The sequence below is a fragment of the Nycticebus coucang genome, chromosome 17 (genome assembly GCF_027406575.1).
Source record: "Nycticebus coucang isolate mNycCou1 chromosome 17, mNycCou1.pri, whole genome shotgun sequence".
In the NCBI taxonomy this organism is placed as follows: domain Eukaryota; kingdom Metazoa; phylum Chordata; class Mammalia; order Primates; family Lorisidae; genus Nycticebus; species Nycticebus coucang.
This window is the reverse complement of record NC_069796.1, coordinates 55,692,816-55,717,252: the sequence shown is the minus strand read 5'-3', so window position 1 is coordinate 55,717,252 and position 24,437 is coordinate 55,692,816. Positions and strand designations below refer to the sequence as shown.

General features: G+C 48.8%; 1 protein-coding gene across 2 annotated transcripts in view; it reads right to left on the bottom strand.

The window, feature by feature from the left end:
* Positions 1–24,437, bottom strand: part of GALNT10 (polypeptide N-acetylgalactosaminyltransferase 10) — a 286,117-nt gene that overhangs the window by 36,041 nt on the left and 225,639 nt on the right. The window contains exons 5-8 of one of the 2 annotated variants that reach the window (XM_053566713.1): positions 23,417–23,602; positions 19,386–19,569; positions 13,386–13,503; positions 447–554 (exon numbers count right to left, since the gene is read on the bottom strand). In XM_053566713.1, coding sequence (XP_053422688.1) covers positions 447–554; positions 13,386–13,503; positions 19,386–19,569; positions 23,417–23,602 — 596 coding nt within the window. The remainder of the gene's footprint in view (positions 1–446; positions 555–13,385; positions 13,504–19,385; positions 19,570–23,416; positions 23,603–24,437) is intronic. The other variant, XM_053566714.1, reaches the window with a different exon arrangement.

Sequence of the window (24,437 nt, the reverse complement as noted above, 5' to 3'; positions counted from 1 at the left end):
TGCATCTACTGTAGCCTTATTCTAAGTAATAATGTCAGTGAACTCCTCAGTTTGCTACCCTATTACACATTCATTTCTGATCCACTTTAACTTAAACACATGAAAAAAAAAAGGCATTCCTATGTCTGCCACCTAAGGTCGCGTCCTCTGTTACACTTTGGGCAACTGTATCATGTCCTTAATTCTCCTGGCAATGCTAAGAGTTGGAAAGAATTAGCTAGCTCCAGGCTCAGAGGAGTTAAGCAGCGCTCTCAAGGTCACACAGGCCAATAAGTGGTAGAGTAGGGCTTTAAGTCCTTTTACATTGGATTTCATCTGGAGAATGAGGACATATCCTCACACCTAGTGATCACCCGGCCTGGGGCCCCAGGGTGCCTCAGTGATGGTGGTGGGCCTAGGCCAACTTCTTTTCTCCCCTACCCCCAGGAAAGCCACCACCACCTTACCCGGGCCAGGCTGACTCCAGCAGGGACCTTGTAGGGCACATACTTCCTGTAGATATGGCCCACCCTAGAGCAGGGGATGTCCTCCATACGGCCCCCGCACATCCACACCTGCAGGGTAGGAAGGGAGAGAGAAGATGATGTTTTCGCTTCCACGTTAGTATCCCCTCAACAACCAGCATCCCTTAGTGCATTCAGCGAAAGCATCAGCCTGGATTGTCTACCGAAACCCGGATCACGGAACTAATGACGTGGGAAAACCATTGCAAGAGCTGCAGTAGAAACAGGTGACAGTAACAAGTGCTCATCAGAGCCAAACACCAGGCCACGAGTGTCACAGCACAGCTACACTCTGGCCTCCTCAGAAAACCTGTAAAGGAGGTAATAGAACAGCTCCATTTTACAGATGCTGAGATGGAGCCCTGGAGAAGCTAAGGAACCTACCTAAGGTCGCAGTCAGTAAGCAGTGGAGCCAGAATTTAAGCCCAGTTTTAGCTACCTCCAGTGTCTGAGCTCTAAACCTATAGATGTCTGGAGTGCTGTGTTAGAAGGATTCTAAAGTGGCATCAGGGGCCTGGTGGGAAAGATGATGAGGATTGCACGGTGACATCAGCCACAAGGATTAGAGGACAGGGTGGTACATAGGCTCTGTGTATTTACTGCTTCTGGCATTCCATTTTGAAGTTTCCTCCTCCATCTTTAAACCGCTTGCTGGGTGCCACAGAGTTCTTCCAGTCCCTTCCCGACTTTTCTCTGCAGTCTGGCTTGCCAAGCTGAGCAGCTGGGTGAGACTGCACTGTGGGAGCTGTTGGTTATCCCCATGTCCCCCTCCCAGGGAGGAGTATCTGGCATCATAAGAGTTCCTGGGTTTGACTATATACTAGTCTGACCGTAATTGAGGAATTATTAACAAATATAACTGACACGGACTCACGCTTACTGAGGCACCTAGCCTAAACGGATCCTCCTTACCCCTTGGCACACTTTGGTTCAAATCCTGGCTTAGTCACATACCAGCCTACAACTCTGATCAAGGTACTTCATTTCTCGAGACTCAGTTTCCTGTAAAGTATTCGATGAGGTGAGACTAGGGCATGAGATATGGTATGGCAAGGTTTTCACACAAGACTTGGCACACAGTCGTAGTGTTAGACACAAATTATTAATTCACACACTTGCTGATGCTTATGAGAACCAGCTACATGCAAAACATTGAGCTGGGGACACAGATCTCGGCATAAGTCAGCCAGGCTGCTGCTCTCAGGGAAGGGGAGTGTGGTTGCTTCCAAGATGGCTCCTAAGATTCTCACCTTCTAGTATTTGTGTCCCTGTGTTGTTGCCTCCCAAATGAGTCATGTGAGGACTGACACGTGTAACTAATAAGATACTGCAGAAATGGGAGTCATGAAGACACTCTGGCCTCCACCTTTCTCTCTGGGACCACTTGCTTTGGAGGAGCAGCTGCCATGTTTGAAGACACTCAAGCAGCGCTATGGAGAGGTCCATGTGATGAGAGCTGAGGTCTCCCACAATAGTACTGACTTGCTGTCATGTCAGTGGGCCTCCTTTGAAGCAGTGTGCTAGTCCCAGTCCAGCCTGCAGATGACTGTGGCCCTGCTCATATCCAACTGTAACGTGACAATAAAGCCAAGCCACAACTATCAAACTAAGCTACTCTCAAATTGCAGGCCTAGAGAGACTGGGAGATAACAACTGTTTATTGTGTTAAGAATACACAATAATACTATACTTTGCCATGTAAAACATATACCCATGTATAATGTGAACCCTCATCTTTGGCCCAAACTCTCAGGAAATATCCCTCAAGAAAATGGCTGGCTCTTGATTAGGAGAGACACAGCTGGGGTGTGTCCCATGGGGCGGGAGCTTCATGGGCCACTCAGCCAATAGGTGGGGCCCTGGGGCCTACATAGGGCTCCTAGTCCTCCCTGTGCAACTGAGCTGCACCCCACCTTGCCAGCTCCCCACTGCCCCTCTCCCCTTTTTGCTGTACTTGTTGTAAGTTTCTATGGACCACTCCCACCCAGATCCACCCAGACTGGACCCTGTGTACCCAGTGGGCCCAGGCAAGAAGCATAGTGCCCAGAGAGACCCGCTGGGCTCCCCTGCTCCTGAGCCGTGTATAATGCACATCCTTATTTTTCTCTCAAAAGTTTGGGCAATAAAGTATGCATTATATGTGGCAGAATATAGCACATTTGGGAATTTTTTTCCAGTAGCTCTAGGTTACTAACTCAGGAAGATGCTTTCAGAGGGCAACATGTGTTATAAGGGAGGCAAAGCAAGGCCATCGGATAGACTTGAATGGATGTACGCGAAGCTGCTTCACCCTCGACGGGCAGGGAAGACCTCACTTGAGAGGGGATATTTGAGGTAGGACTGAAATGACAATAAGGTAGAGTGACAGTGAGAGAACAGGTGGAGAAAGAGCTCCTGTGATGGCCCTGGGAAGGGCCAGGCTTGGCAAAGTCACTGCTGGAATCTGGAGCTTGGGAAGCAAAGGGGAGAGAGATTGGGGGGGGGGGGGTGTATTATAGAGAAGAACAGGGACTTGTCACAGAAGCCTCCAGTGAGGGAGATTACATAACCCAACTGTGTCTCACAAAGAGGACTCTGCCTCTGCCTGTGGAGTGGGGAATGGCCTGTGCTGGGGCGTGGGTCTGGAGGCGAGAAAACCTGGGGAGCTCTTGAGCAATCCAGATATAGGCAGCTTATCTTTGGCTGAGCAGGGCTGTAGCCATGGTTGGACACACTGGATTTGGGGGCATTAGTAATAATCTTGCTATTATATATTAATGAAGGGTAGGATTGGGGACTTCTATAACCTGATTCTGTGGAGCCCTTTTCAGTGGGCATTGCTTGATGGGGGTCCTGGGATTGGCTTCACATCTTAATTAATTCAGGGGCTCTAGAAGGGCCACTCTTGCACTTGGCACCTGAGGGTCCTTGGTCCCCCATTATTTCCTGCTGCCTCTTTCCCCCACCCGGATATGTACTGTGTCCCTGGCTTCCCGAGAGGGATAACACGCAGGGTTGCAATTAACAGAAGTGCCGTCTGGAGAAATGCAATTATATTCCAATCTTGGGGGAGGAAAAAAACCCGAGCCAGTCAATAGAACAGAACACAGGTCTGCAGATAATGGGCTCCTGATGGTAGATTAATGTCAAGGCCAAGCCAAGAAGTTTATTTTCAAAGCAGGAGATATTGATCAGGCGCCAGCATCCCATAACAATAACTCTTCCTTTATACAAAGTGATTGATGCGGAAGCAATGCTTTTGTCTGGCGGATGTTGCCTGGGTCGCAGCTGGGCTGCCCTCTGCCTTTCGAGTGGCGGAGCAGCACTGAGCAGGTGGGGCACCGTACCCTACTCTGTTTTTGAATGTCTCCCAGGCAGTTGACCAGGCCAGTGTCCAGCTCCCTCGCCATATTAAACTTGAATTAGCTAACAAGGTTGCATCCCCACCTCTGCCTGGCAACGGACACCTAACTTTATGCAGCTGGAGGATCAACTTCCAAATCCTTCTCTTTTCTGTGAAGTCTGGTTTCTTCGGCCCTGACCATCCTGGCCATGAACCTGAAGGTTCCTGAGGGACCAGAGTGACCTTGATCTGTCAAGAGGTCTGAGACATCTGGAATGCCCTCAGATTCCTGGGACGTCTGGAGGCTTGGGGTGGTGGGTTTGCCCCATGGCTTCCCTGCCCAGAGAGTTGTGTCCTGCCCTCAGAGAGACAGAGACTTGTGGGGCTTTACCTGCTGCCGGCCACAGAGTCCCTGGGAGCACGCCCCTTCAGAATGCCCTCTGGCCAACCAGAATGCAGCGTATACAAGCAGTCAGGATGCCCCAGGGGGTTTGCTCATGGAGGCTGGGTGCATCCTCCCATCTCTCCCCACTCCTTGATGACCACACCCCTCTCTCTGAGGTCTGCGCCCTTTCCACAGGCTCCTGCCTGTGCCTGGAGTGCTCCCCACCCCAAGCTATGCCTGGCTACTCACCTTTCAGGTCCCCCTACCTGCCACCACCTCAGCAGCTTCTTGCCCTTTTATACCTACACACAGCACCTTGCTTTATTGCTTTTACCAGGAGTGCGATATCAGTCTAATTTCCCTGCAGGGGCATCTGCTGTTTTTGCCTGTCCAGTGCACCTTCTCTCTTCTGAGGACTGTCCTCCCAACGGCTCCACCTGCGCCACCTGACCATTCTGGGCTCTGAAGCTGGTCTAAGACAGAGTCAGGGGTACTTTTGATGGTCACTATGCATTCTGGGGCTTGATATGACAGATGGCCACACACTTTTCTCTTCGATGGAGAGCAAAGGGGTCAGTGGACTGCAGTTGCCAGTGGCCACCTCTAGGGCCAAAAAGGGAAGGCGGGCCTGCCTATGAATGTGGCCGGCACAGTGCCAAAGGAGAGAGGGAGAGACACCTGTTTGAACACCTGGAACCAGGTGGGCTGAAGACAGCCCACTCTTGCCTCCTTTTCTAGGCTACAGCCAGTTTAAGATAATTTTCTGTCACTTTCAGCATAACAGTACTTCTCAACCTCTTTGTGCCCCCTGGATTTGGGGTCTGTGTAGGCAGGGGTCTCATCTGTTCTATCTGCCTGGCATAGCTCTGCCCAGAAGAGGCACTCAATCCATCCATACTTGCAGAATTCACAAAGGAGGAAATGAGTCAAGACTGATGTAAATTCTTGGGAATAAGGATTTAACTAGAGAGAAGGATGAATCTCATTTTGTCGTCAGTTCTTTGGTCTCCAGAGGAAATGCACTGTGTCTTTTTTGCTCCTTTTATAGTAATCTTAACAAGAGCAGGGAGCAGGGAGCAGGGAGCAGGTTTTATTATCTTCTGGGCAGAAGGTCCCAACTCCATCTCTTTCAGGCTGGATCCTGGCTGGGTGTGTGTGGGGTGAAGTGGCACACCAGAGAAAGCATCACCATCATGGCCACGGCTCAGTTACCTACTTCTTGTGACAAATGACTCTCAGCTCTGCCACTGAGAGGCAAGATCTCAAGACTGGAGGGGACTCTCCTTCCAAGGGCAGGCTGACACAGAGAAAAGCTGGGGGCATGGAATGGTTTCACACCTGCCTGGGCAGGGAGCTGGCCCGAGTGCGTCACAGATCCCAGGCCTTGTGCAAGTCACTCAGCCTGAGCAGCCTCGCTGCCCTCATCTGTGCCAGGGGGGTGAGAATCTCACAAGTCTGCTGAGATGGCACAAGACAGTGAGGCGAGAGCTTAGCTTAATGCCTGGCTCCTAGAGAACCTGATCAATGTTAGTCCTTTCTGCGTGTGAAAAGATGAGAAAAACCACCACCTTGAAGTTCATTTGCTCCTTCGCCCAATTATATCATGCTTTTCTTTCATGGCCTGATTTTCCAAGTGGAGAAACTCAGGCTCAGAGAGAGGAAATAGTGGTTCTTGCTGACTTGGTGGCAAAGCCTGCAGCTGACCAGGAGAATGACAGGGCCAGGTGAGGTGGGGCAGAGTCACTGCACACCATTTGGGTCCTGGCCAGTCAAGGGCCTTGTCCTTACCCACCTGGCAGGAAGAGGGTGCAGCTGGTGGCAGAGAGAAGGGGCACTGCTCGGCTGGCAGCAGCCGGACCACTTTGGACTGGGAGCCCATCTTGTTTGAGATGGGAACAAATACAGGCCTCTGAGATGATATTTTTGCAGTTCCCCTGCTTGTGTTACCTGGCGTCCACTTTCTCCCTGCCTTGTGCCCTCCCTAACTTCCGCCCTCATGGCCTGGTGGGGGATGCAGCTGTGCTTGGGAAGCCTTGCTTTTCCACCACAGGGAGCTCCCAGACATCCTGCAGCCCATTCCTTGGTGCCCTTTTACTCCCCTTGCGGGCGTGCTCTCACTGGAAGCATCATGCCTCTAGACAAGCACAAATCTAATTGTGAAAGCCTGCTCCCCATTCATTTTCATTGTTGCTTTGATTTATTTTATTAGCAAACTTCTTTTATGTGATGACAGGCTTCATTACAGTGTCTATAAAAGACAATTACTTGCTCTTATCTCCTAAACTGAGAAGGAAAGAAACAAGTGATATGTATCAGGAAAACACAGTGGGACCCAGAGAGAGAGAGAGAGAAAGAGAGAGAGAGAGAGAGAGAGAAGCAGAAGGGCCCATCCTCGGAGGGGATGCCTGAGCAGGCAGGAGCTGGAGCAGAACCTGCCTCTGTCAAGGAATGGCTGCCTGGAAACCAACCAGGAATCCCACGCCACCAGACCTGCTGCCAGGCAAGGAAGAGACTGCAGCCAGCCATGGGTTTTCCTGCTGGGTCCTCCACTGAGGACACCTATGAAGTTCACTCCCTAATCAGTTGCACCTGGGGAGAAATCATATGATAATAATTGTCATCAATTTTTGGTGTTAAGGGCGGAGCCTGTGGCTCCAAAGGAGCAGGGCGGCAGCCCCATATGCCGGAGATGGCGGGTTCAAACCCAGCCCCGGCCAAAAACTGCAAAAAAAAAAAAAAAAAAAAATTTTTTTTTTTTGGTGTTAACTGTGTGTTCAGGAGGCACTTGGGGTAGTGGTTATAAGCTTGGTTCAGGAGTTAGACAGAACCAAGGTCTAATTCAGGCTCTTAAGTGAGTTTTGTTAAGCCTGAAAGCCTGACTTGCAAAATGGGAAAAATAACTACCTCCTAGGGCTGTGGTGAGGCTAACATGAGGTAACCCTGAAGCTCAGATGATACTGTGAGCTATCTACATGGTGTCATTCAGACAATGGCACCTGTCTCTACTGGTGGCGGGGACTGCATGCATGCCACCCAGGTCCCCTCAGGAAAGAAATTCATATTTGAAAGTGTTGTTTGTTTTGCACAATGAGATACTGTTTCAAGAAGTATCACCAGCATGAGATGACAACCTCAGTCTTGCTTGTTTTGTACATTTATGTTGGTTCCTAGATGCAGTTGGTTGAAAAAAAAAGGGTAGAAAAGAACAATTTTGCTTTAAAAACTAGTTTCATTTACTTCTAAATTAATATAGTATTTTCATGTAAAATGGTCTTAAGCATGTATATCTAAGTAAATATTTGACTACTTCAACAATATTGCCTTTCAACAACAGTGCGTGGTTATCTTACATTAGGTTGTAACTCAGATTAGGAATACAGCAGTTTTATAGCAACCTGTGAAGGACATGTGAGGACTCTGAGGCCCTCCTGAGATCAAATGCCCTCCCCAGTGTTCCTCAGCTCATAAACAGCACAACCCAGAAGGGAATGTAGGATTAGGTCCTTTAGAATTTGGTAGATCTGAGAGCTCCATGGAGACTGTGCCTTCCCGGCTTAATCTCTCTAGGGCCTGGTCCTGACCAAAGATTCCTAACAGCAGATCAGAGGGGTCCCCTGTGGCTTGCAGTCAAGGCCCTCTGCCCCCTGTTCCTGTTGCCTCCTACCCTCTCTGCATCCCCTGGGCTCCCTGTGTGGACACTGCTGGGAACCAGCTGCAATGCGCTCACTTCTCTGCCCCGGGAGCACATGTGTTTTTCTTTCCATGATTGTTGAAACCTAATACAAACATTGACTCATTCATTCATTCACACATGACCTGGTCATTGGTCAGCTTTGCTCTGAAACTCTGCAGGAAGAAGTGGAACAGAAACCAGCTACCACGAACAGACCCAATGATGTATGTACAGTCGTGAAAGCTTAAGGTGTTGGAACCTGTTGGCCAACCTATCAACCAACCTACCCTTTCAGGGGTCCTCAAACTATGGCCTGCGGGCCACATGAGGCGGTGTGATTGTATTTGTTCCTGTTTTGTTTTTTTACTTCAAAATAAGATATGTGCAGTGTGCATAGGAATTTGTTCATAGTTTTTTTTTTTTTTTTTTTAAACTATAGTCCGGCCCTCCAGCAGTCTGAGGGACAGTGAACTGGCCCCCTGTTTAAAAAGTTTGAGGACCCCAGCTACTCTTTCCTCCCACACCCAAGCCTGAGCATCTTTTTGTACATGACCCCACCTATTCATTACAGCTGCAATTTTCAACCTCGAGTGAGCACCACCATCACCTGGAGGGCTTGTTAAACCCAGTTGGCTGGGCTCCACTGGCAGTGGCTGACTCAGCAGCCTGGGGTGGAGCCTGATAATTTGCATTTCTCACAAGCTCCCAGGTGATGCATTAGATGTTTGTCTAGAAACCACACTTTGAGAGCCACTGCGTACTGGATAGCGACAACCTCCCTCAGGTAGATGTGCCTGTCAGTTCATACTGTATCTCCTAACAGCCCTATGAATTTAGTATTATTACTGCCCTTTTGGAGATGAGGAAATAAAAGTTCAGCAGAAAGGGCAGAAGAGACCAAGGTCTCATTGAGAGTTTGTTCCAGGGCTGGGCCTGAAGCCAAAGCCTTTGGCCTCTGTCTCATCAGCATCAGTGCTCTTACCACTCATTTTCCTGCAGCCGCAGCCACAGCCCCATCATAATGGCCACATAATGCGGACATTAACAGCTACCATTTAGCAACCATTTATTATGTTCCAGGCACTGAGCTGAGCTTTTAATATATCATGGCTAATATCATGCTCACAATCACACTATGAAGTAAGGATTAGTCTAACCCCTAAATCAGATGAAGAAGTTAAGTCCAGAGAGGTTAAGTCACTTTCCCAAGGTCACACAGCAGTTAACTGATTGAGCTTGGAGTGAACAGGCTGTTTGATTCTGAAGCCCATGTACTTAATCCCATGCCGTTCTGCCTCTCTACCTAACATGAGGGGCATGATCACAACAGTTACCATGTAACGTGCCTCCTTTTTCGTCTGGCTCCAGGGCAAATAAGTATATCCTGCCATTTAGTTCTTTTATCAAAATTTTGAAGAAGTTATTATTATAATTTTTAGCAATGAAAGAGCCAAGACGTGAAGAGACAGGTGAAGAGACAGAATGGGGTTTCCTCTGGGAACAAGGCTCAGAGACCTTCCTGACATCTGCAGGGGGGGAGCATCCTTCCCTTCATCCCCTCATGTGGCTTTCATCACTCCCTGTGCCCCGCAAACTGCATCATGACACCCTCAGACCCATCCACATCTCTCCAAGGGTAGAAGGACCTGCCCCCACCTCCTGGAGCAGATCCTGCAGAGGTGCTCTTGGTGGACTCAGGCCTTCTCTGGGAGTCCCCTCACTGCTGACTCATGGGGAAGCTCATCCTTCCACTTGAAAATGGCTCAAACAATGTGCTGGAATGCATATGGAGAGGGGGCAGGCTGGAAGTGCTGAGAACTCAACATTTTTTCCTTCTGCTTAGTTATAAAATAACTTTTTTCCTGATTACAGAATTAATACCATAGTATGTACTTATGATGAACACATTTGCTGTTACAGGCACACACTAGGTCGAGAGGGACAGCTAGACTTTGTAGCCCTCCCACCTTGAAAGGCTAGGAGGGACAGGAAGACTTCATGGCATTGGCCATCATTTTGGGATGTGATTTAACCTAAGCCCCAGTTTCTTTATCTGTAAAGTGGGAAGAATGCGAGCCCTGCCTTGGGTAGATTATGAGGATTAAAGAATGCATGCCAAACACGGGGCCTCACACCACACTGAGTGTAAGCACTCAATAAACAATAGCCAGTATAAAGATATTCTAAGTTTTTTCTCTGTAATTGTTGTATTTTAAAAAACTGAACATGAGTATATTATATATACAATTTTCCACTCATTTTTTAAAAATTTAATTTTGGAGACATCTAGCTTCTTTTATATCACATTCAGTGTTGAGACACACTAACTTACTTATCTCCAAAGGACATGCATGCCGGTCATTTTCAATCTTACCTTATAGTAAGTAAAGCTTCAACGAATAGCTTCTACCTAAATCTTTGCTCATCTATGTGCTGTCTCTCATGGATTAACTCCTGGACATGAAATTTTGGGTCAAAGAATGTGCTTACTCTGAAATGTAATGGATTTTGCCAAATTGCTGTTCACAAAAGACGTATCTACTTACATTGCCTCAAAGCCTGTATTTTTCTCACTCTAGTTTGTTGTTCGGTCATGCTGTCCTGCTTTGATACTTTCTCTCTCCTGTGTGTCATAGCTGAAGATATTCTAACCATTGCCTTCTGGGGACACTGAAGTCTCCTTTCTTCTCATCATGCTGCCACTGCCCAGTCCACACAGCTCCTCATGTCTGTGTGCATCAAAGAGCTCTGCACACAGCACCTTATTTGACTATATCTCATAGGTAGGAAGGAGAATTTTATCAGTACCATCTGGAATGTGAGGCCTACAGGGTCCCAGATGATGGACAGCCTTCTCCCTGAGCTCTTTTCTACCACACACCATCACCCAAAAATGGTGATATATGTCTGGGAAGGGCAGTGTACAGGAAGGGTTATCAGTTGGAAGTGATGCCACTAAGGGTTATTTGAAACACATACATGGGCCAGAGACTTGGGGTGTATAGGTGGACAAGATCCACTCCCTACCTCCAGAGACCTCAGAATCTAGCAGGGAAGACAGGCAGATCCTCTGGTCATGCCAGCACGGGGTACTCAGAGCCATCCTGGGAGCACGGGGATGTGGAGTGCAATGCTGGGTGCTTCCTAAGCAGCGTGGGGAGCTCAGGTGAGGCCGAGAGGATGACATCTTTGTGAGCCGAGAGCAAAGGATGAGGGTGGGTTGGCCAGATTCAGGAAAAGGAACAGTGCCAAAGATAGCCAGGCTTATGAGCAGTCCTGTATGCCTGGTGAGTTGGACATCTGTGGCCTGCCCTGGCCCCACATCTTTTCTCCCACCTGGGGGGAACCTGCCTGTCCCACCCCTCCTGGCTCCATGGACATGTGACTGCAGCCACCAATCAGAATGCTGCATGGGAGAGCAGGCCAGTGAGACTCTGTGGGACTTCCCCAGGATGGGGGAAAGAGGAACTCTCTTTGCATAGGACTGGGGGGCTCTTGATGAACAAAAGCCTGCCTGAGGGGGAGGCGGCCCAAACAAAAGCAGAGCCAGGGGACAGGTCAGTCCTGGAACTTCAGTTGTATGAGCCCTTTCAGTTCTGATTTTGGGTTGAAACCAGATTGAGTGGGTTTTGGTAACCTGTAACCAAGAATCCAGACTAATGCAATGGGTAAGAGGAAAAGGGGGAAGGTGAGGGGACAGGCAGGGGCCGGCTTGTGAAGCTAGTTGAAGGCCACGCTGGGGAGTTAAAGACTTGCCTAACTTTTAGAACTGGGAAGATTCTGACCTCCACACATGAGAATTTTGCTCTGAGCGGTGAGAGAGGGAGAGAGAAAGAGCAGGAAGAAGGAAAAGAGAGTCACTGACTCTTTGAGAAATTTTAGAGCTGTTGGAACAACTTCTGGGGTTTTCCCATTAGAATAGACAGCCTGGTCTGGAATCAGAGCCAAATTATTCATCGCTCAGCCCCCATGGCATGTATCGATTTATCTTAATTTCTGAAAATACACTCAATCCTTTCAGACTAGTCTCTTCTCTCTGTCACCAAGAAGAAAAGGGATTTAGCCGAGATTAAACAGAGGAAATTTGGCCCTTCGTAAATGCCCAGTTCTGGCTCTGAAAGCGAGCACCCGTAATCCAGTGAGGAGCTGCCAGCATATGAATGGGCCTGCCTGTTCCCTTCGGCCCTGTGGGCAGGCTTTCTGCAGGGACCTGGGAGACAATGCACTGGCAGATGGGCTGTTGCTGGCTCTAGGAACTCCTCTTCTCAAAGCCAGGGGAGGGAACGCCAAGGGAGAAAAGTCTCCTTTACAGACCCTGGGAGCCTCCTCATTATACCGTGTCATTTCCTCTGGAGAGTGACGGACATAATTGGATCAAATGGAAACACAAACCAGCCTCCTTTGCCCTCCCAGATGAGAGACTTCCAATATGGCTTCATTTCCAAATCCTTTGTAAGTAAACTGTGCACAGAAAAATACCATTTGTTTTGTCATAATTGCCGATAGGCATCAGTACATGGGTCTTTGAAACACACAGAATGAAATCATTTTGGGTTTAGAAATTCCTTTGGGTAAATCTTTCTCCATTCATTATTCTCCATGGACGGGGCTTCTGAAGGGGGACTTCTAGATCAAGGAGCCACTTAGGAGCTTTGGAGGCTGATTCTGCCCAGTGATACACCTGCTCTGAGTATTGAATCAACAGCAAATATTTATTAAGTGCCATTTCCATTTCAGGTACTTGGGAAACAGCAGTGAGTCAAACACAAAAAGATCTTTGTCTTATTGAAGTTTACCTTCTGGTAAGGACTCACAACTCAGACGTGAGTCTGAGAACAAAGCTGGAGGACTACCTCATAAGTTAAGCTTGTTTAACTGATGGATTGGAAAACCGTGAAGTTAAAACTCTTTTGATTCTTCATGTGTGATTTCACTGTACCCACATGGATGTGACATTTGGAAAACTAGACTGCATGGCTTAGGGATACTAAATGAATGTCATATATGCCATCACCCACCAAAGTCACACCCATGGCAGATATCACCAATCAATCACCACTCTTTCTAATAAGCTTGAACAAAGCCCCAGAATACTTATGGACACAGAACCTGACCCATTCTATCAATGGGTCAGAGTTGTCCGGGAGAGGAAACTGATTGGCTATTTCTGACTTAGACTGTTATTAAGTCAATTCACTAAGAGGTTGCAGAGTAAGTAAATTAGGAATAGACCTAGGAAGAGGCAAAAACTGAGAAGGGTGAGAGACTGCAGCCAACATCTCAGGCTAATTTTCCTCTCAGCTGCACTTTCCATGTCCCAAGAGGCCCATAAAACATAGTGGGGTCAGAGCATGGGCTGTGGAATCAGGCAGACCTAGTTCTGTTACCTCCAACCGTGTGGGGCCTTGTTCTGAGCTCTGCTTGCCCCACCAGGCAGGCTCCTGCTGAGACAGGCACCCTGGAGGCTGTGCCCAGAAGAAGCCTTCTGGAGAGCCGGCTCACCTTGAACGAGATTTCATACTGCTCCCCTCCCCAGATCTCCAAGCCTGGGTCGTACCCGCCCAGCTCCCAGAACCACTTCCGATCTACAGCGAACAGTCCACCGGCCATCACAGGAGACCTGCCAAAGAAGAAGAACATGGGTTGGTGGATGCCATGTCCTGGCACATGCTCCTTGTGCAGCCTGACAACGCTGTTCCCCCAGGGACAATACTCCAGGCCACCCAAGGAGCACAGTCCCAGTGTCTCCCAGGGAACACAAGCCCTTCCGAGTGAGGCCCCAGGCGCTCCTTTTTCCCCAACTGCTTCCCTTCTTAAGTGCTACATTTTAACCAAATGGATCCAAAGTTCCTTTATATGATTAAGAACTAAGAATATTTGTTAAATGCAATCACTGAACTGGCTCCCCCATGGGCCTGGGAGTCGCATGATAAACACACGTGTCTCCAATACTTCCACTAAATGGTCTGAATCAGGACTCTCCAAGCCTGTCTTGTCCAACCTATGACCTGCGGGCCACATGCGGATTATGTGAGGACTGTTTTTGTTTATTTGTGGTGTTGGATATCACAAAAAGTATGTTTTGTCATCAGTTTTCATTTTCATATATCTAAAAGGTGTGGCCCAAGATAACTCTTATTTTTCCAATGTGCAGCAAAGAAAAAAAAACGTGAGAGGTGGAAACAACATCCGGCTTACTCGGCCCTGCCTTAGACTTACTGAAACAATCTCAGTGGGGTGGGGAGGTGCAGCTAGGAGTTGGTGTTTTCAAACATGCTCCTTTGATGATTATTACTCATAAGCCCAGCAGGGACATCTGTTCTGCTGTGATGTTTACAGAAGGAGCCACAGTCTCTGTTCTTTCCCTTATACTGGGAGATGAGATTCACTCCACTCCTTCATCTCTTACTAGTTTGTTCACCGAGTGACGGCCGCAAACCAGGTGCTGGAAGAATATTGAGAATACTGAGGTAAATCACAGTCCTTCAGGGCAACTACTTCAGGGCAAAAGGCTCCAGAAGGTCAGGTGGTACCGACGGGCACTGTAGGGATGTGAAAGGAGCCTGAGGCCTCCGGCTTTGGGGGGTGGTGAGCAGGCAGCTGGGGCAAGGGCAGGTGCTCAGAGGAGATGACATCTGAGTGGGTCTGTACAAGGAATAAATGAGGGGAGGGAAAAGACTGGGAAGGAGGAGAAAACAACACGGGCAAGGGCACAGAGATGACGAATTGTACAGTGCCCACAGGGAATAGGGAGCCAGGCATCATGCTAAGCTCCAGGTGCTGCCTCACACAAGGCTGGGACCTGGTAGGGGCCAACCCGCCTTTGTTGTGTAAAAATCTATCAGAGAGTAGCTATGTCCTTGTCTGGCTCAGCTGGAAAACTCCAAACCTTCAAGCCAAAGCACTCTGGCAACAACTTCGCTCCCTTTCCTGGTGAGAACTGCAAGCTCATGGCAGGTGGGCTGATTTAAAAGACCTCAGTTAACTCATAAGTTGCCCAAGCCTCCCTGTAGCGGATGAGCCTCTGCAGCACAGGCTAGGACTCCTTTAAAAAGGGAGCCCCTTGGATATTTGCTGAGGGCTTGAACATGCCAGGTGCTGTACTGAACTATTTATTAATAAGACGAATTCAGTCCTCCCCTCAACCTCCTGTGGCAGGCCTCCTGGGCTGCACCCCCCCTCCCCCCATTTCCCTCACATAGCTGGAGTGCAAACAGGAACTTGCTGGAGGCCCCTCAGAGATTAGATCTGAATCTCTAATCCCAGCCACAGTCCATACCACTTGCCACTACAATACGCTGTTTCCTTTCTAGAAGGAACATGGAGAAGCAAGCAATCCAAGAAAAGGACAGGGGACCAGAAACTGGGACTTCTGCTCTCCATAACTTGCTGTGTTTCCATAATGCAGTGTTTAACCCAGAGGTCCTCAAGCTATAGCCCGCGGGCCACATGCGGTGGTGTGATTGTATTTGTTCCCGTTTTGTTTTTTTACTTCAAAATAAGATATGTGCAGTGTGCATAGGAATTTGTTCATAGTTTTTTTTAAACTATAGTCCGGTCCTTCAACGGTCTGAGGGACAGTGAACTGGCCCCCTGTTTAAAAAGTTTGAGGATCCCTGGATTAACCCTGTGCTGCCCAGTACAATGGCTGCTGGCCACAGGTGACCGCTGAGCACTTGAAAAGGGACTGGCCTGGGCTCCGCACCTGTGGCTCAGGCAGCTGAGGCGTCAGTCACATACACCTGAGCTGGTGGGTTCGCCCCCACCTGAGCCTGGGCCCACCAAACAATGACGGCTGCAACCAAAAAAATAGCTGGGCTTTGTGGCGGGTGCCTATAGTCCCAGCTACTTGGGAGGTGGAGGCAGGAGAATCGCTTAAGCCCAGGAGTTAGAGGTTGCTGTCTACCCAGGGCGAAAGCTTGAGGCTCTGTCTCAAAAAAAAAAAAGGGACTGGCCTGAACTGAGATGTGCTGTGAGTGTGAGACACACATTGGGGGGTTATGGCCAAGACTTAGGAAGAAAGGAGTATGAAAGAACTCATCAATAATTTGAAGGTGTTGGTTACATATTAAAATGATCATATTTTAGTTATACTGGTTTAAATAAAATATTTTATTAAAACAAGTTTTATCTGTTTACTTTTTTATTTTTTTTGAGACAGTGTCTCACTATGTCGCCCTGGGTAGAGTGTCATGGTGTCACAGCTCACAGCAACCTCAAACTCTTGGGCTTAAGCGATTCTCTTGCCTTCAGCCTCCCAAGTAGCTGGGACTACAGGCGCCTGCCACAAAGCCTGGCTATGTTTTTGTTGCAATTGTCACTGTTGTTTAGCTGGCCTGAGCCGGGTTTGAATCTGCCAGCCTTGGGTATATGTGGTCGGTGCCCTACCCACTGAGCTATGGGCGCTGCCTGTTTACTTTTTTATTAAAAAAGAAAATTCAATGTGTGACTTGTGTTATAATGGACATTGTTGATTATAATCTGAGCCTGATCCTCCTTTCCACAGTGGAAGTGTAGTTATACTTCCTATCCTACATTGCTAGTACATTTCTTAATGTTTCTAGTACTATAGGAGAATAAGGTGTTATTAGTATTGCCTCCTCTTTGTTTTCCAAAGATTGTGGGGTTTGGGGTTTTTTGGCTTAGCTGCAATTATATTGCTTGGAGAGGTCCAGGGTGTTTCTAAATTGGTGCTTCCTGAGAGCCCAAACCCAAGTTTCTGCACATGGAAATCAGCCTGGGTCACAGGCAGCAGCTGGTCCAGAAGCTGTGGGGACCAGGCAACATACTTGCCCTTAAGGCATGAAGCTTTACCCTCAGATGGAGGCCTGTCCTGTTCCCTGCTGTTTTTGGCAATACCAGTGACAATTCTGAGTCCAGTGTGCGCCACTCACCTTACCAACACTATCTCTAGCTTTCACAGTGCTTTGTCACTAGCCCCCTTTTTAGGTGAAGAAATTAGAAATTCAGAAATGCTGCATAATTTGCTCGATGGCATGCAGGTAGTAAGTGGATGGGCTGCGCATCAAATTGGGGTTTTTGTGATTGAAACCCAAGGCTTTTAAACATCATTACACCATGCTGTGCCTACAGATTGCCCACTTGCTGGGCACTATGGGAAGGTGTGTGGAAAATGACTGGGATTTCTCTATTGGCCACTCCCCAGGGTTTTGTCCAACTACAATACAGAAAAGAGACTTTGGGAAGGAATTGGGGGGATAAAAAGGATGGGGAGTCCCTCAGAAAGCATTTAGACCAGTGGTTCTCAATCCTGGCCACACATAGTATCACCTGTGCCCCACACCCAGACTCCACTGCAACTGGTCTGGAGGGCAGCCTGGAACTTTTTACAAGGTCCACAGGGGTGCCAGGGTGCTCTAGGGTGAGGCTAGCCACTTCAGTCTCCAGATGAGAAGCCTGAGGCCCAGATGACACCAGCTGAGCCTCTGCCACCAGCCAGCTACATAAGCTGGATTACCCATTCCTTGTCATGCAATAAGGATACGACTGGGCCAAGACCTAGCCTGAAGGACCTTTTGGATCTAGGGCCAATGAGTCTGCTTATTGCCAAGGTTCACACAATAAAGGGGGACTTAATTTCCCCTTGGTTACCCTGAAAATCCCATTTTCTAGGGCAGCCCATTCAAATGTTGTTTTCTTTCTGCAGCACAGGGTCACATCAGTCAGATGGGGATAGTTCTGTTTATTCCTGAGGATGCCATTGTGAGGATTGTGCTTAGCGTCAGGAGAAACTGCTTTGCCAGTGCAGGTCAAATGTTAGGTACTTCCATTACTTTATCACTCTCCAAGGATTTGGGGTAACTAAGGACTGCCTCTGGGGAAATGGAGGACGGGGCTGATTGCATGGTGTGGTCCTGGCTGAATCATGTCTTTGGACTAGGAAGGAGTTTAATAGTAGTGGCTGATGGTGTTTCAGATAAAGGAAGTCAGGAGGCAATCACAAGTGTCTGACTTGCTGAAGGCGACATTGGATTGCTTCTGCCTACACTCTTGACTCAGGCTGCTCCATCATCCGGCCACTTTTCATGTCTTCAGAGAAGCCCAGCTCTTCCTACTTCAGCCTTCCCTGGGGCCTGCAGCACTTAGGGGAACGCTGGGTATGTGCTGTGTCCATGAAGACAGCTGGGCCGCCAACAGCCCCGTTTCTCAGATGGGGAGGGTTAAGGCACAGAGAAGCAGGGATTCACTGGTTGAAAAACTGTTGAAAGAAAGGTGTGGCGTCCAGGAGATGTCAGTGTCCTTGTTCCTGGGACCTGTAAGGATGTTACCACACACACAAAAGGGACTTTGCCAGTGTGACTAAAGGCAAGGACCTTGAGATGGGGGGTTATCCTGGACTGCCCAGTGTCAACACCTGGAGTCAGTGCCATCACAGGGACTTCTAAGCCAAAGAAGGGGGAAAGAGTCAGAGTCAGAGCAGGAGGTGTGATGATGGAAGCAGAGGTGTGTGTGGGGGTGAGATAAGCAGATGGGAGGATGCTAGATTTTCGGCTTCAAAGATGGGGGAAAAGGCAAGGACATGAATTCTCCCCTGGAGTGTCCAGAGGGAACGCAGCCCGCCAACACTGTGCTGGTAGCCCAGGAAGGCTCATTTCAGTCTTCTGACCTCCAGAACATGAAGAGAATAAATTTGTGTTGTTTTAAGCCACTAAGTCTGTGGTGATTTGTCCCAGTGGCCATAGGAAGCTAATATAGTAGGAGAGCCCGGACTTGGATCTCTTCTGCACCTCCGGCAGGTAGCTGGGATGGCTCACACGACAGCAGAGGGATGGGAAGCCTGCTGCTGAGGAGAACACCCCTTTCCAGAGCTGGGTGTACCAGAAGGGGGCTGGGCTGTATTTCTGGCTTAGCTACTGACTCAGCGTGTACCTTGGAGCAAGCTCCTCCCTCTCCTGGGGCCTCAGTGTCCTCATCTGTTAGGGCCTGAGCCTTTCATTTGTAGTTCCTTCCAGCTTTCAGGTTCTGGGGTGCTGTGAGTCCAGTGCTCCCCTCCCTAACGCTTCTGAGGGCTTGCACAGGATGACAGGAAAGTTGGCTCCAGGGGCAGACAGACCTGTACTTGCTCTAGCCTTTGCCACTTATTAGCCATGTGACCTGGGCAAGTTACTTAGCTTCGAGGAGCATTGTTGTCCTCATTTGAAAACATGGGCAATAATTTCTGGTGGTTGTTGGGGGTCAAATCCAATCAGGGTGGCTGTGCCTGGTGATGACGATGATCACAACTGGGTGCCAGGACTGATGAAGAGAGCATAAGAAGCTCTACTAGGCCCAGCTGGCAATCCTGGCAAACGAGGTGACCAGCCTGGTGGTCCATGAGCTAGCTCTGTGACCAGCTGGGAGAGATGGTGCTCTTGGCTGGGGACACGTGGTACTGAGCAGGAGTGGGAAGCTGGATCCTCTGTATGGACTTCTGCGGGAGAGAGTGATGCTGAGATGGATGTGTGTTGGGGTGGGGTCTTGAGATGTGTGGCTCATACTTACTCAAATGGGTCGCTAGGGTCAGCCTTCTGCAGTTCTGGTGGGATCGGGATCCGCTTGTAGTACATCTCCCAGTCAAAGGCGCCCCGCATGGCATCCCCCGCCTGTGTCTCGTACCGAAAGTCATCGTGGTCAATCACGTCGATCATGGGGCACACAATGGTCTTGCGGTTCCGAGCGATGCGGTCTGAAGAAGCCAAGAGATGCCCGTTAGGTGAGGCAGGACGCAGGAGCGGCTAAGTGCACGATGCTATTCTGCAGCTTATCTGCATTTTTAACATTGCCCCTGGGTGATTTCTCTGAACACTTGAGTCTGAGAACTAGTGGACAGGAAGGAGAGTGCAAGCTTTGACCAAAAGGGACCAGTAGGTCTCTAAGGCAGCTATAAAAATAATGTCTCCAAACCCCAGTATTCTCCCTCTAAGAAACAGGATAGGAAGAGGCTCTGCCCATGGGTTGTTATAAGGACTTGAGAGTACTCAGCACAGGTGCCTGTTAATGATCAGCACTGTGTAGAAAGAGACTGAGTTCCTTTTGCCATGGCCTGTGGTCCAGCTGGCCAGGCTCTGCATTCCAAACCTTGAACTTGACTTAGGGCCCCAAACAAGCACCCGGCATTTGCCCCCTAATAGCTCACTGGCACCCTGGGATGCAGTCAGTGAGCAAATGACTCTCCTTTTGAGAGTTCAGTTCAATTTTTCCCTGTGGAAGTGGGAATGGACTGTCCTATGGACCATCTCATAGGCCTATGAGAAGCTGCTCCTATAAAATTGATTCTCTGCCTAACCTACCAACAGAATTCCAGCTTTGGTTTGGAATTCCTTCCTCGTACTGCCAAGAAGCCCTGACTGCTGCCAGGGGTGCCAGGGAGCTGTTGGGGCAGACAGCTCGCCATGGGGGGCAAGTGGGCTGTGCTGAGGTGCCTGGCTCAGCACAGCCCAGAGTCAAGTTCCAGACTTGGAGTGGGGATCCTGGTAGGGCCAGAACAGGCTAGCACCAGCCGGGGGCCCAAGCATCATCAAGCTATGGCACAACTGTCTTTTAGGAGAGGAAGCAGCATTTCTGCCTTTTTCTACTCTGCAAGAGATGATCCATAGGTAGGTCACGAGATTGTGTGTGTGTGTGTGTGTTTGTATTTGTTTGTAATGAACCAGAAAAGAATACTAAATATCAGGCTGCATTCCAGGTAATAAAAGATACTGTGACCAGAGATACTTTTTCAGGAAAAATGTTTCCGTCACACTGCATGCATTTGTGTACTGGACTGAGATGTCCAGTGTATTTCTTACTGTGGCACATGGCTTTAAAAGTTTGAGAAATGTTGTTTTCAGCAGTATACTCCCAAGTGCAGGCCGAGGGCCACCAGTGCCAGATGCACCCAGGGTGTGACTCTCTGCAGTTGGCTTGGATTTACCTTGTGGATAGGCTCCCTGGAGGTTTTCAACAAAGACTAAGAATCTCCTCCAGGGAAAGACCTAGCAAAGGGTCTCCATTCCTAAATATTCATGGCCATTCAGGGAATTTCGCTTCCAAAGAGATACTCATAGGAACCCAAGTGGTGGGCGGGAGGAATAGGGGAAAGGGGAGGAGGGAGAGGGATTGGTAAACTCTCACCTAATGTGCACAACGTAAGGGTATACAACATACTCCCTGGATGATGGGCTCGACTACAACTGAACTTTACCTTAGAAACGCAAACAATGTAACCTAATCATTTGTACCCTCATATTAATCTAGGGGGAAAAAAATGGCTGAGGCCACAGTGTTCTTTTGGCTGCTAGTTGACATGTGGGGCTTACAAGGTCAAGGCAGACTCAGGAGATAGTGCTGTGCTCCCTTGGGGATAGAATGCCTGGGTTCAAATCCTGGCATTGTCACCTGTTAGCCACATAACCTTGGATAAGATCATCTGATGTCTCTGAGCCGTGGTTTCCTCATCCCAAAATGGAAGAAGACAGCGTCTATCTCATGGGGTCTCTGTGAGGCTGTGGGACGTCAGAGCCAAGATACTTAGTGCAGCCTTGGAGCGTGACCAGCACTCAGCCGCCATTCTCTGTGTCTGGATTACTGAAGAAGCTCAGGAGCAGGAGTTGGAAGGCTGAGCAATCTCCCTCGCTCTCTTTGTCTGTCAATTTTCTCATTTGCCAAATGTGGATAATAATGCCTGGCCTGCCCGCCTTACCATGTGATGCCCAAATTCAAATGTTAATGTGGCCTAAAACACTAAGGGACTAATAGAGCTGTGATGATGATGATGATGATGATGAGGGAAATGATGTCGATGGTGGCTCTCCACCGGGGGGCTGTGTCCCTCTCAGGCTCAGAGACGTGTGCTCTCCAAAGGAGGCAGAGTGAGCTACTCATGGAGGTGTAAATGGCTTCACAGACAAAAGCCATGATGCGCTCTCTCAGCTGCCGATATTAGCAGAGACAGACTTTTAAATCTATACCACTGGTTCCCATTTCTATTGGAAAAGGAAGGAAAAAAACCTTGGGACGACGTCTCTTCCACGTACGTCTACAGATTATGAAAATTGCCCTCATATATTTCCATAGAAACAGAGTTAAGGGCTATTTAGACCATGAGCTCGGCTTCAGGCCCTACCACTTCATTCTCTTTATGAGTCGCTGAATGACCCTACAAATGGCTTGTTCCTCCAGCACTATAAATTAGCCGAGTTATGGTGAAGCTTTTTTCTTTTCTTTTTCTCTTTCAGTAGTGAGAGGCAGATGCAGAGTATCAGTTTACCAGACATTCTGGGTTATATCCTTTTCCTAACCCACTGAAATCCTAGACCCTTGGAGTTGGAAGCACATAATCTAATAATACAGTTTCCTGCTGCTCTGTGTTACAGACTTGTGGGATTACCCGGGTAACTGGCACCGGCTTTGCTTTCTGTCCTCACTCTGGAGTGGTGGTGTCCCTAACCAGTACTCCTCAAAGTGTGGTCCTGGATCAGCAGCACTGGCGTTGCCCAAGAGCTGGTTCAAAATGCAACTTGTCCAGGGGCCTCCTAGATCAGAAACTCGGGCAGGGGGTGGGGCAGGGAGGGAGTATTCTTGTGTTTTAAGAAGTCTTTCTGGTAGGGATTCTGATATACACTCAAGTTTGCCCTAAACTTCAGTCCTCTTTGCTCCCTAAGCTTTCTGTGGAGAGCTTACCCAGCCATTCTTAAGGCATTCATTTTTCTCTCCAGAGTGATAACTCTTCCCCAGTTTGCCTCCAGCCCTGGACCTGACTTCTGGTCTCAATGGGATATTTCCTCACCAATGTCAGCACCAGCCCACTGCCTTCATCAAAACTCAACTCGAAATTTGGGCCTTACTACTTAGCCACTTGCAGGTGCCTCATGCCCAGCCTCCAATCCTCATGTCTCCTTCCTGTTTATAGCCTGTCATAGATGGCTCCTGGATCTTGCTACCCTCTGCCTATAGCCGTTTCCTGATATCTGTCAGCAGCTCTTGTCCAAGAGTTTAGGCAGCCAGTATGAAACCATGGGAAAGAACAGACTTCGGAGCCTGACAGATGGTGACTTTGAATTCGCAATAAGCGAGTCACTCAGAATCTCTGAACCTCAGTTTCTTTTACTACAAAAAGGGGATACTTTTGACCTTGCATAGCGAAGAATAACAATAATGCTTCTAACCTGCCTGGCTCACAGGAGCAGTGCAGTAAATGGTAACTACTTCTAGCTGATGTGATGCCCCCCCACCCCAGTTTAGTTTTTAACTTGAAGTAATCTTAGGAAAACAGTCATGTCCTTAGCCACTACAGTGCTGTGTGACTCTGGGCAAATCACCTCCTCTCTCTGGGTCTTCCTTCTCTGTGAATGAAAGGACAGGACTGGCTGGATTTTCAGTGTGTCTTTGAGCACATCTGGACCTCCAAATCCCTCGTGGCACCTGGCATTGTGCTGGCTGGGTGTGTATTAAGCCGGCAAGGGAACACTTGCGAGGGATTCCCTGCAAGACTGGGGCTGGTGGTGGCTGGCTCTTTCCAGGCCGCCTCCTTTAAAGTGAGAGAGAACCCTTACCAAGCAAGGGTGGAAGCCAGTTGACATTGGCTTCACAGTGTGAATCCAAGAATGTGATGACATCCCCAGTGGCCACTGAGGCCCCCAGCATTCGGGTCCTGATCAGCCCTTCCCGTTTCTTGGTTCGGAGAATCCTCACGCTGGGGAAAAGGGCCATGTAGGCTTCCAGGGGCTTTTTCAGGTGCTCTGTGAGGGACACAGGAGAGGGCAGATGGGTTAGAAGAGTCACTTAGTAATCCTTCTTCTGACTCCTCCCTTATACGCGCACTGCACTTTGTAGTCTAGACACAGCTTCCCTGGGCACTGCCTCATTGGACTTTTCAGATAGAACCAAGAGGGGCAGGGATCACCACCTGGGTACTACAAATAGGGAAGTCAAGGCCCCAAGAGGTCCAGTGATAGTGCCCAGACCTGGAGCACAAAGAGGTCTTCTGTCTAAGGGTATGGGCATTTGTGGTTTACGCCTGGAAGGGACCTGTTCCCTTACTCCCTGGTAATAATATCTTGATTTTTCTTGGGGATAATGCCCCTCCCTTCTCAGTCCATCAGGCTTGGATGGGGCTGATCCATGTTCTGGTTCCAGTAGAGGAATGCGTGCTGTGGGCCCAGCCCATCAGGGCCTTCCATTCCCTTGGCCACAGGACTTGATCCAGTAATGAGTTCAGAGAATGTTTATCTTACTAGACTTGCTAAGTTGGTTGGCTGTAAATCTAGAGCTGCTGTGACATTTCTGGCAAAGTGAGGTGATGAGAGATGGTAGGGAGAATCCACTGAAAATGAAGCCAGCCTATAAAAGTGAGAATCAAGCGATAGAGACATCGTCTTGACAGCATTTTGGGTCCCCAGAGGCCCCTGCACCTGAAGCAGGTAGACTCCTCGATACTCTTGTTACATGTGAGGACAGAGTCCTCTCCTTGTTGGTTCTTTTTTTTTTGGCCAGGGCTGGGTTTGAATCCGCCACCTCCGGCATATGGGACCGGCGCCCTACTCCTTGAGCCACAGGCGCCGCCCTCCTTGTTGG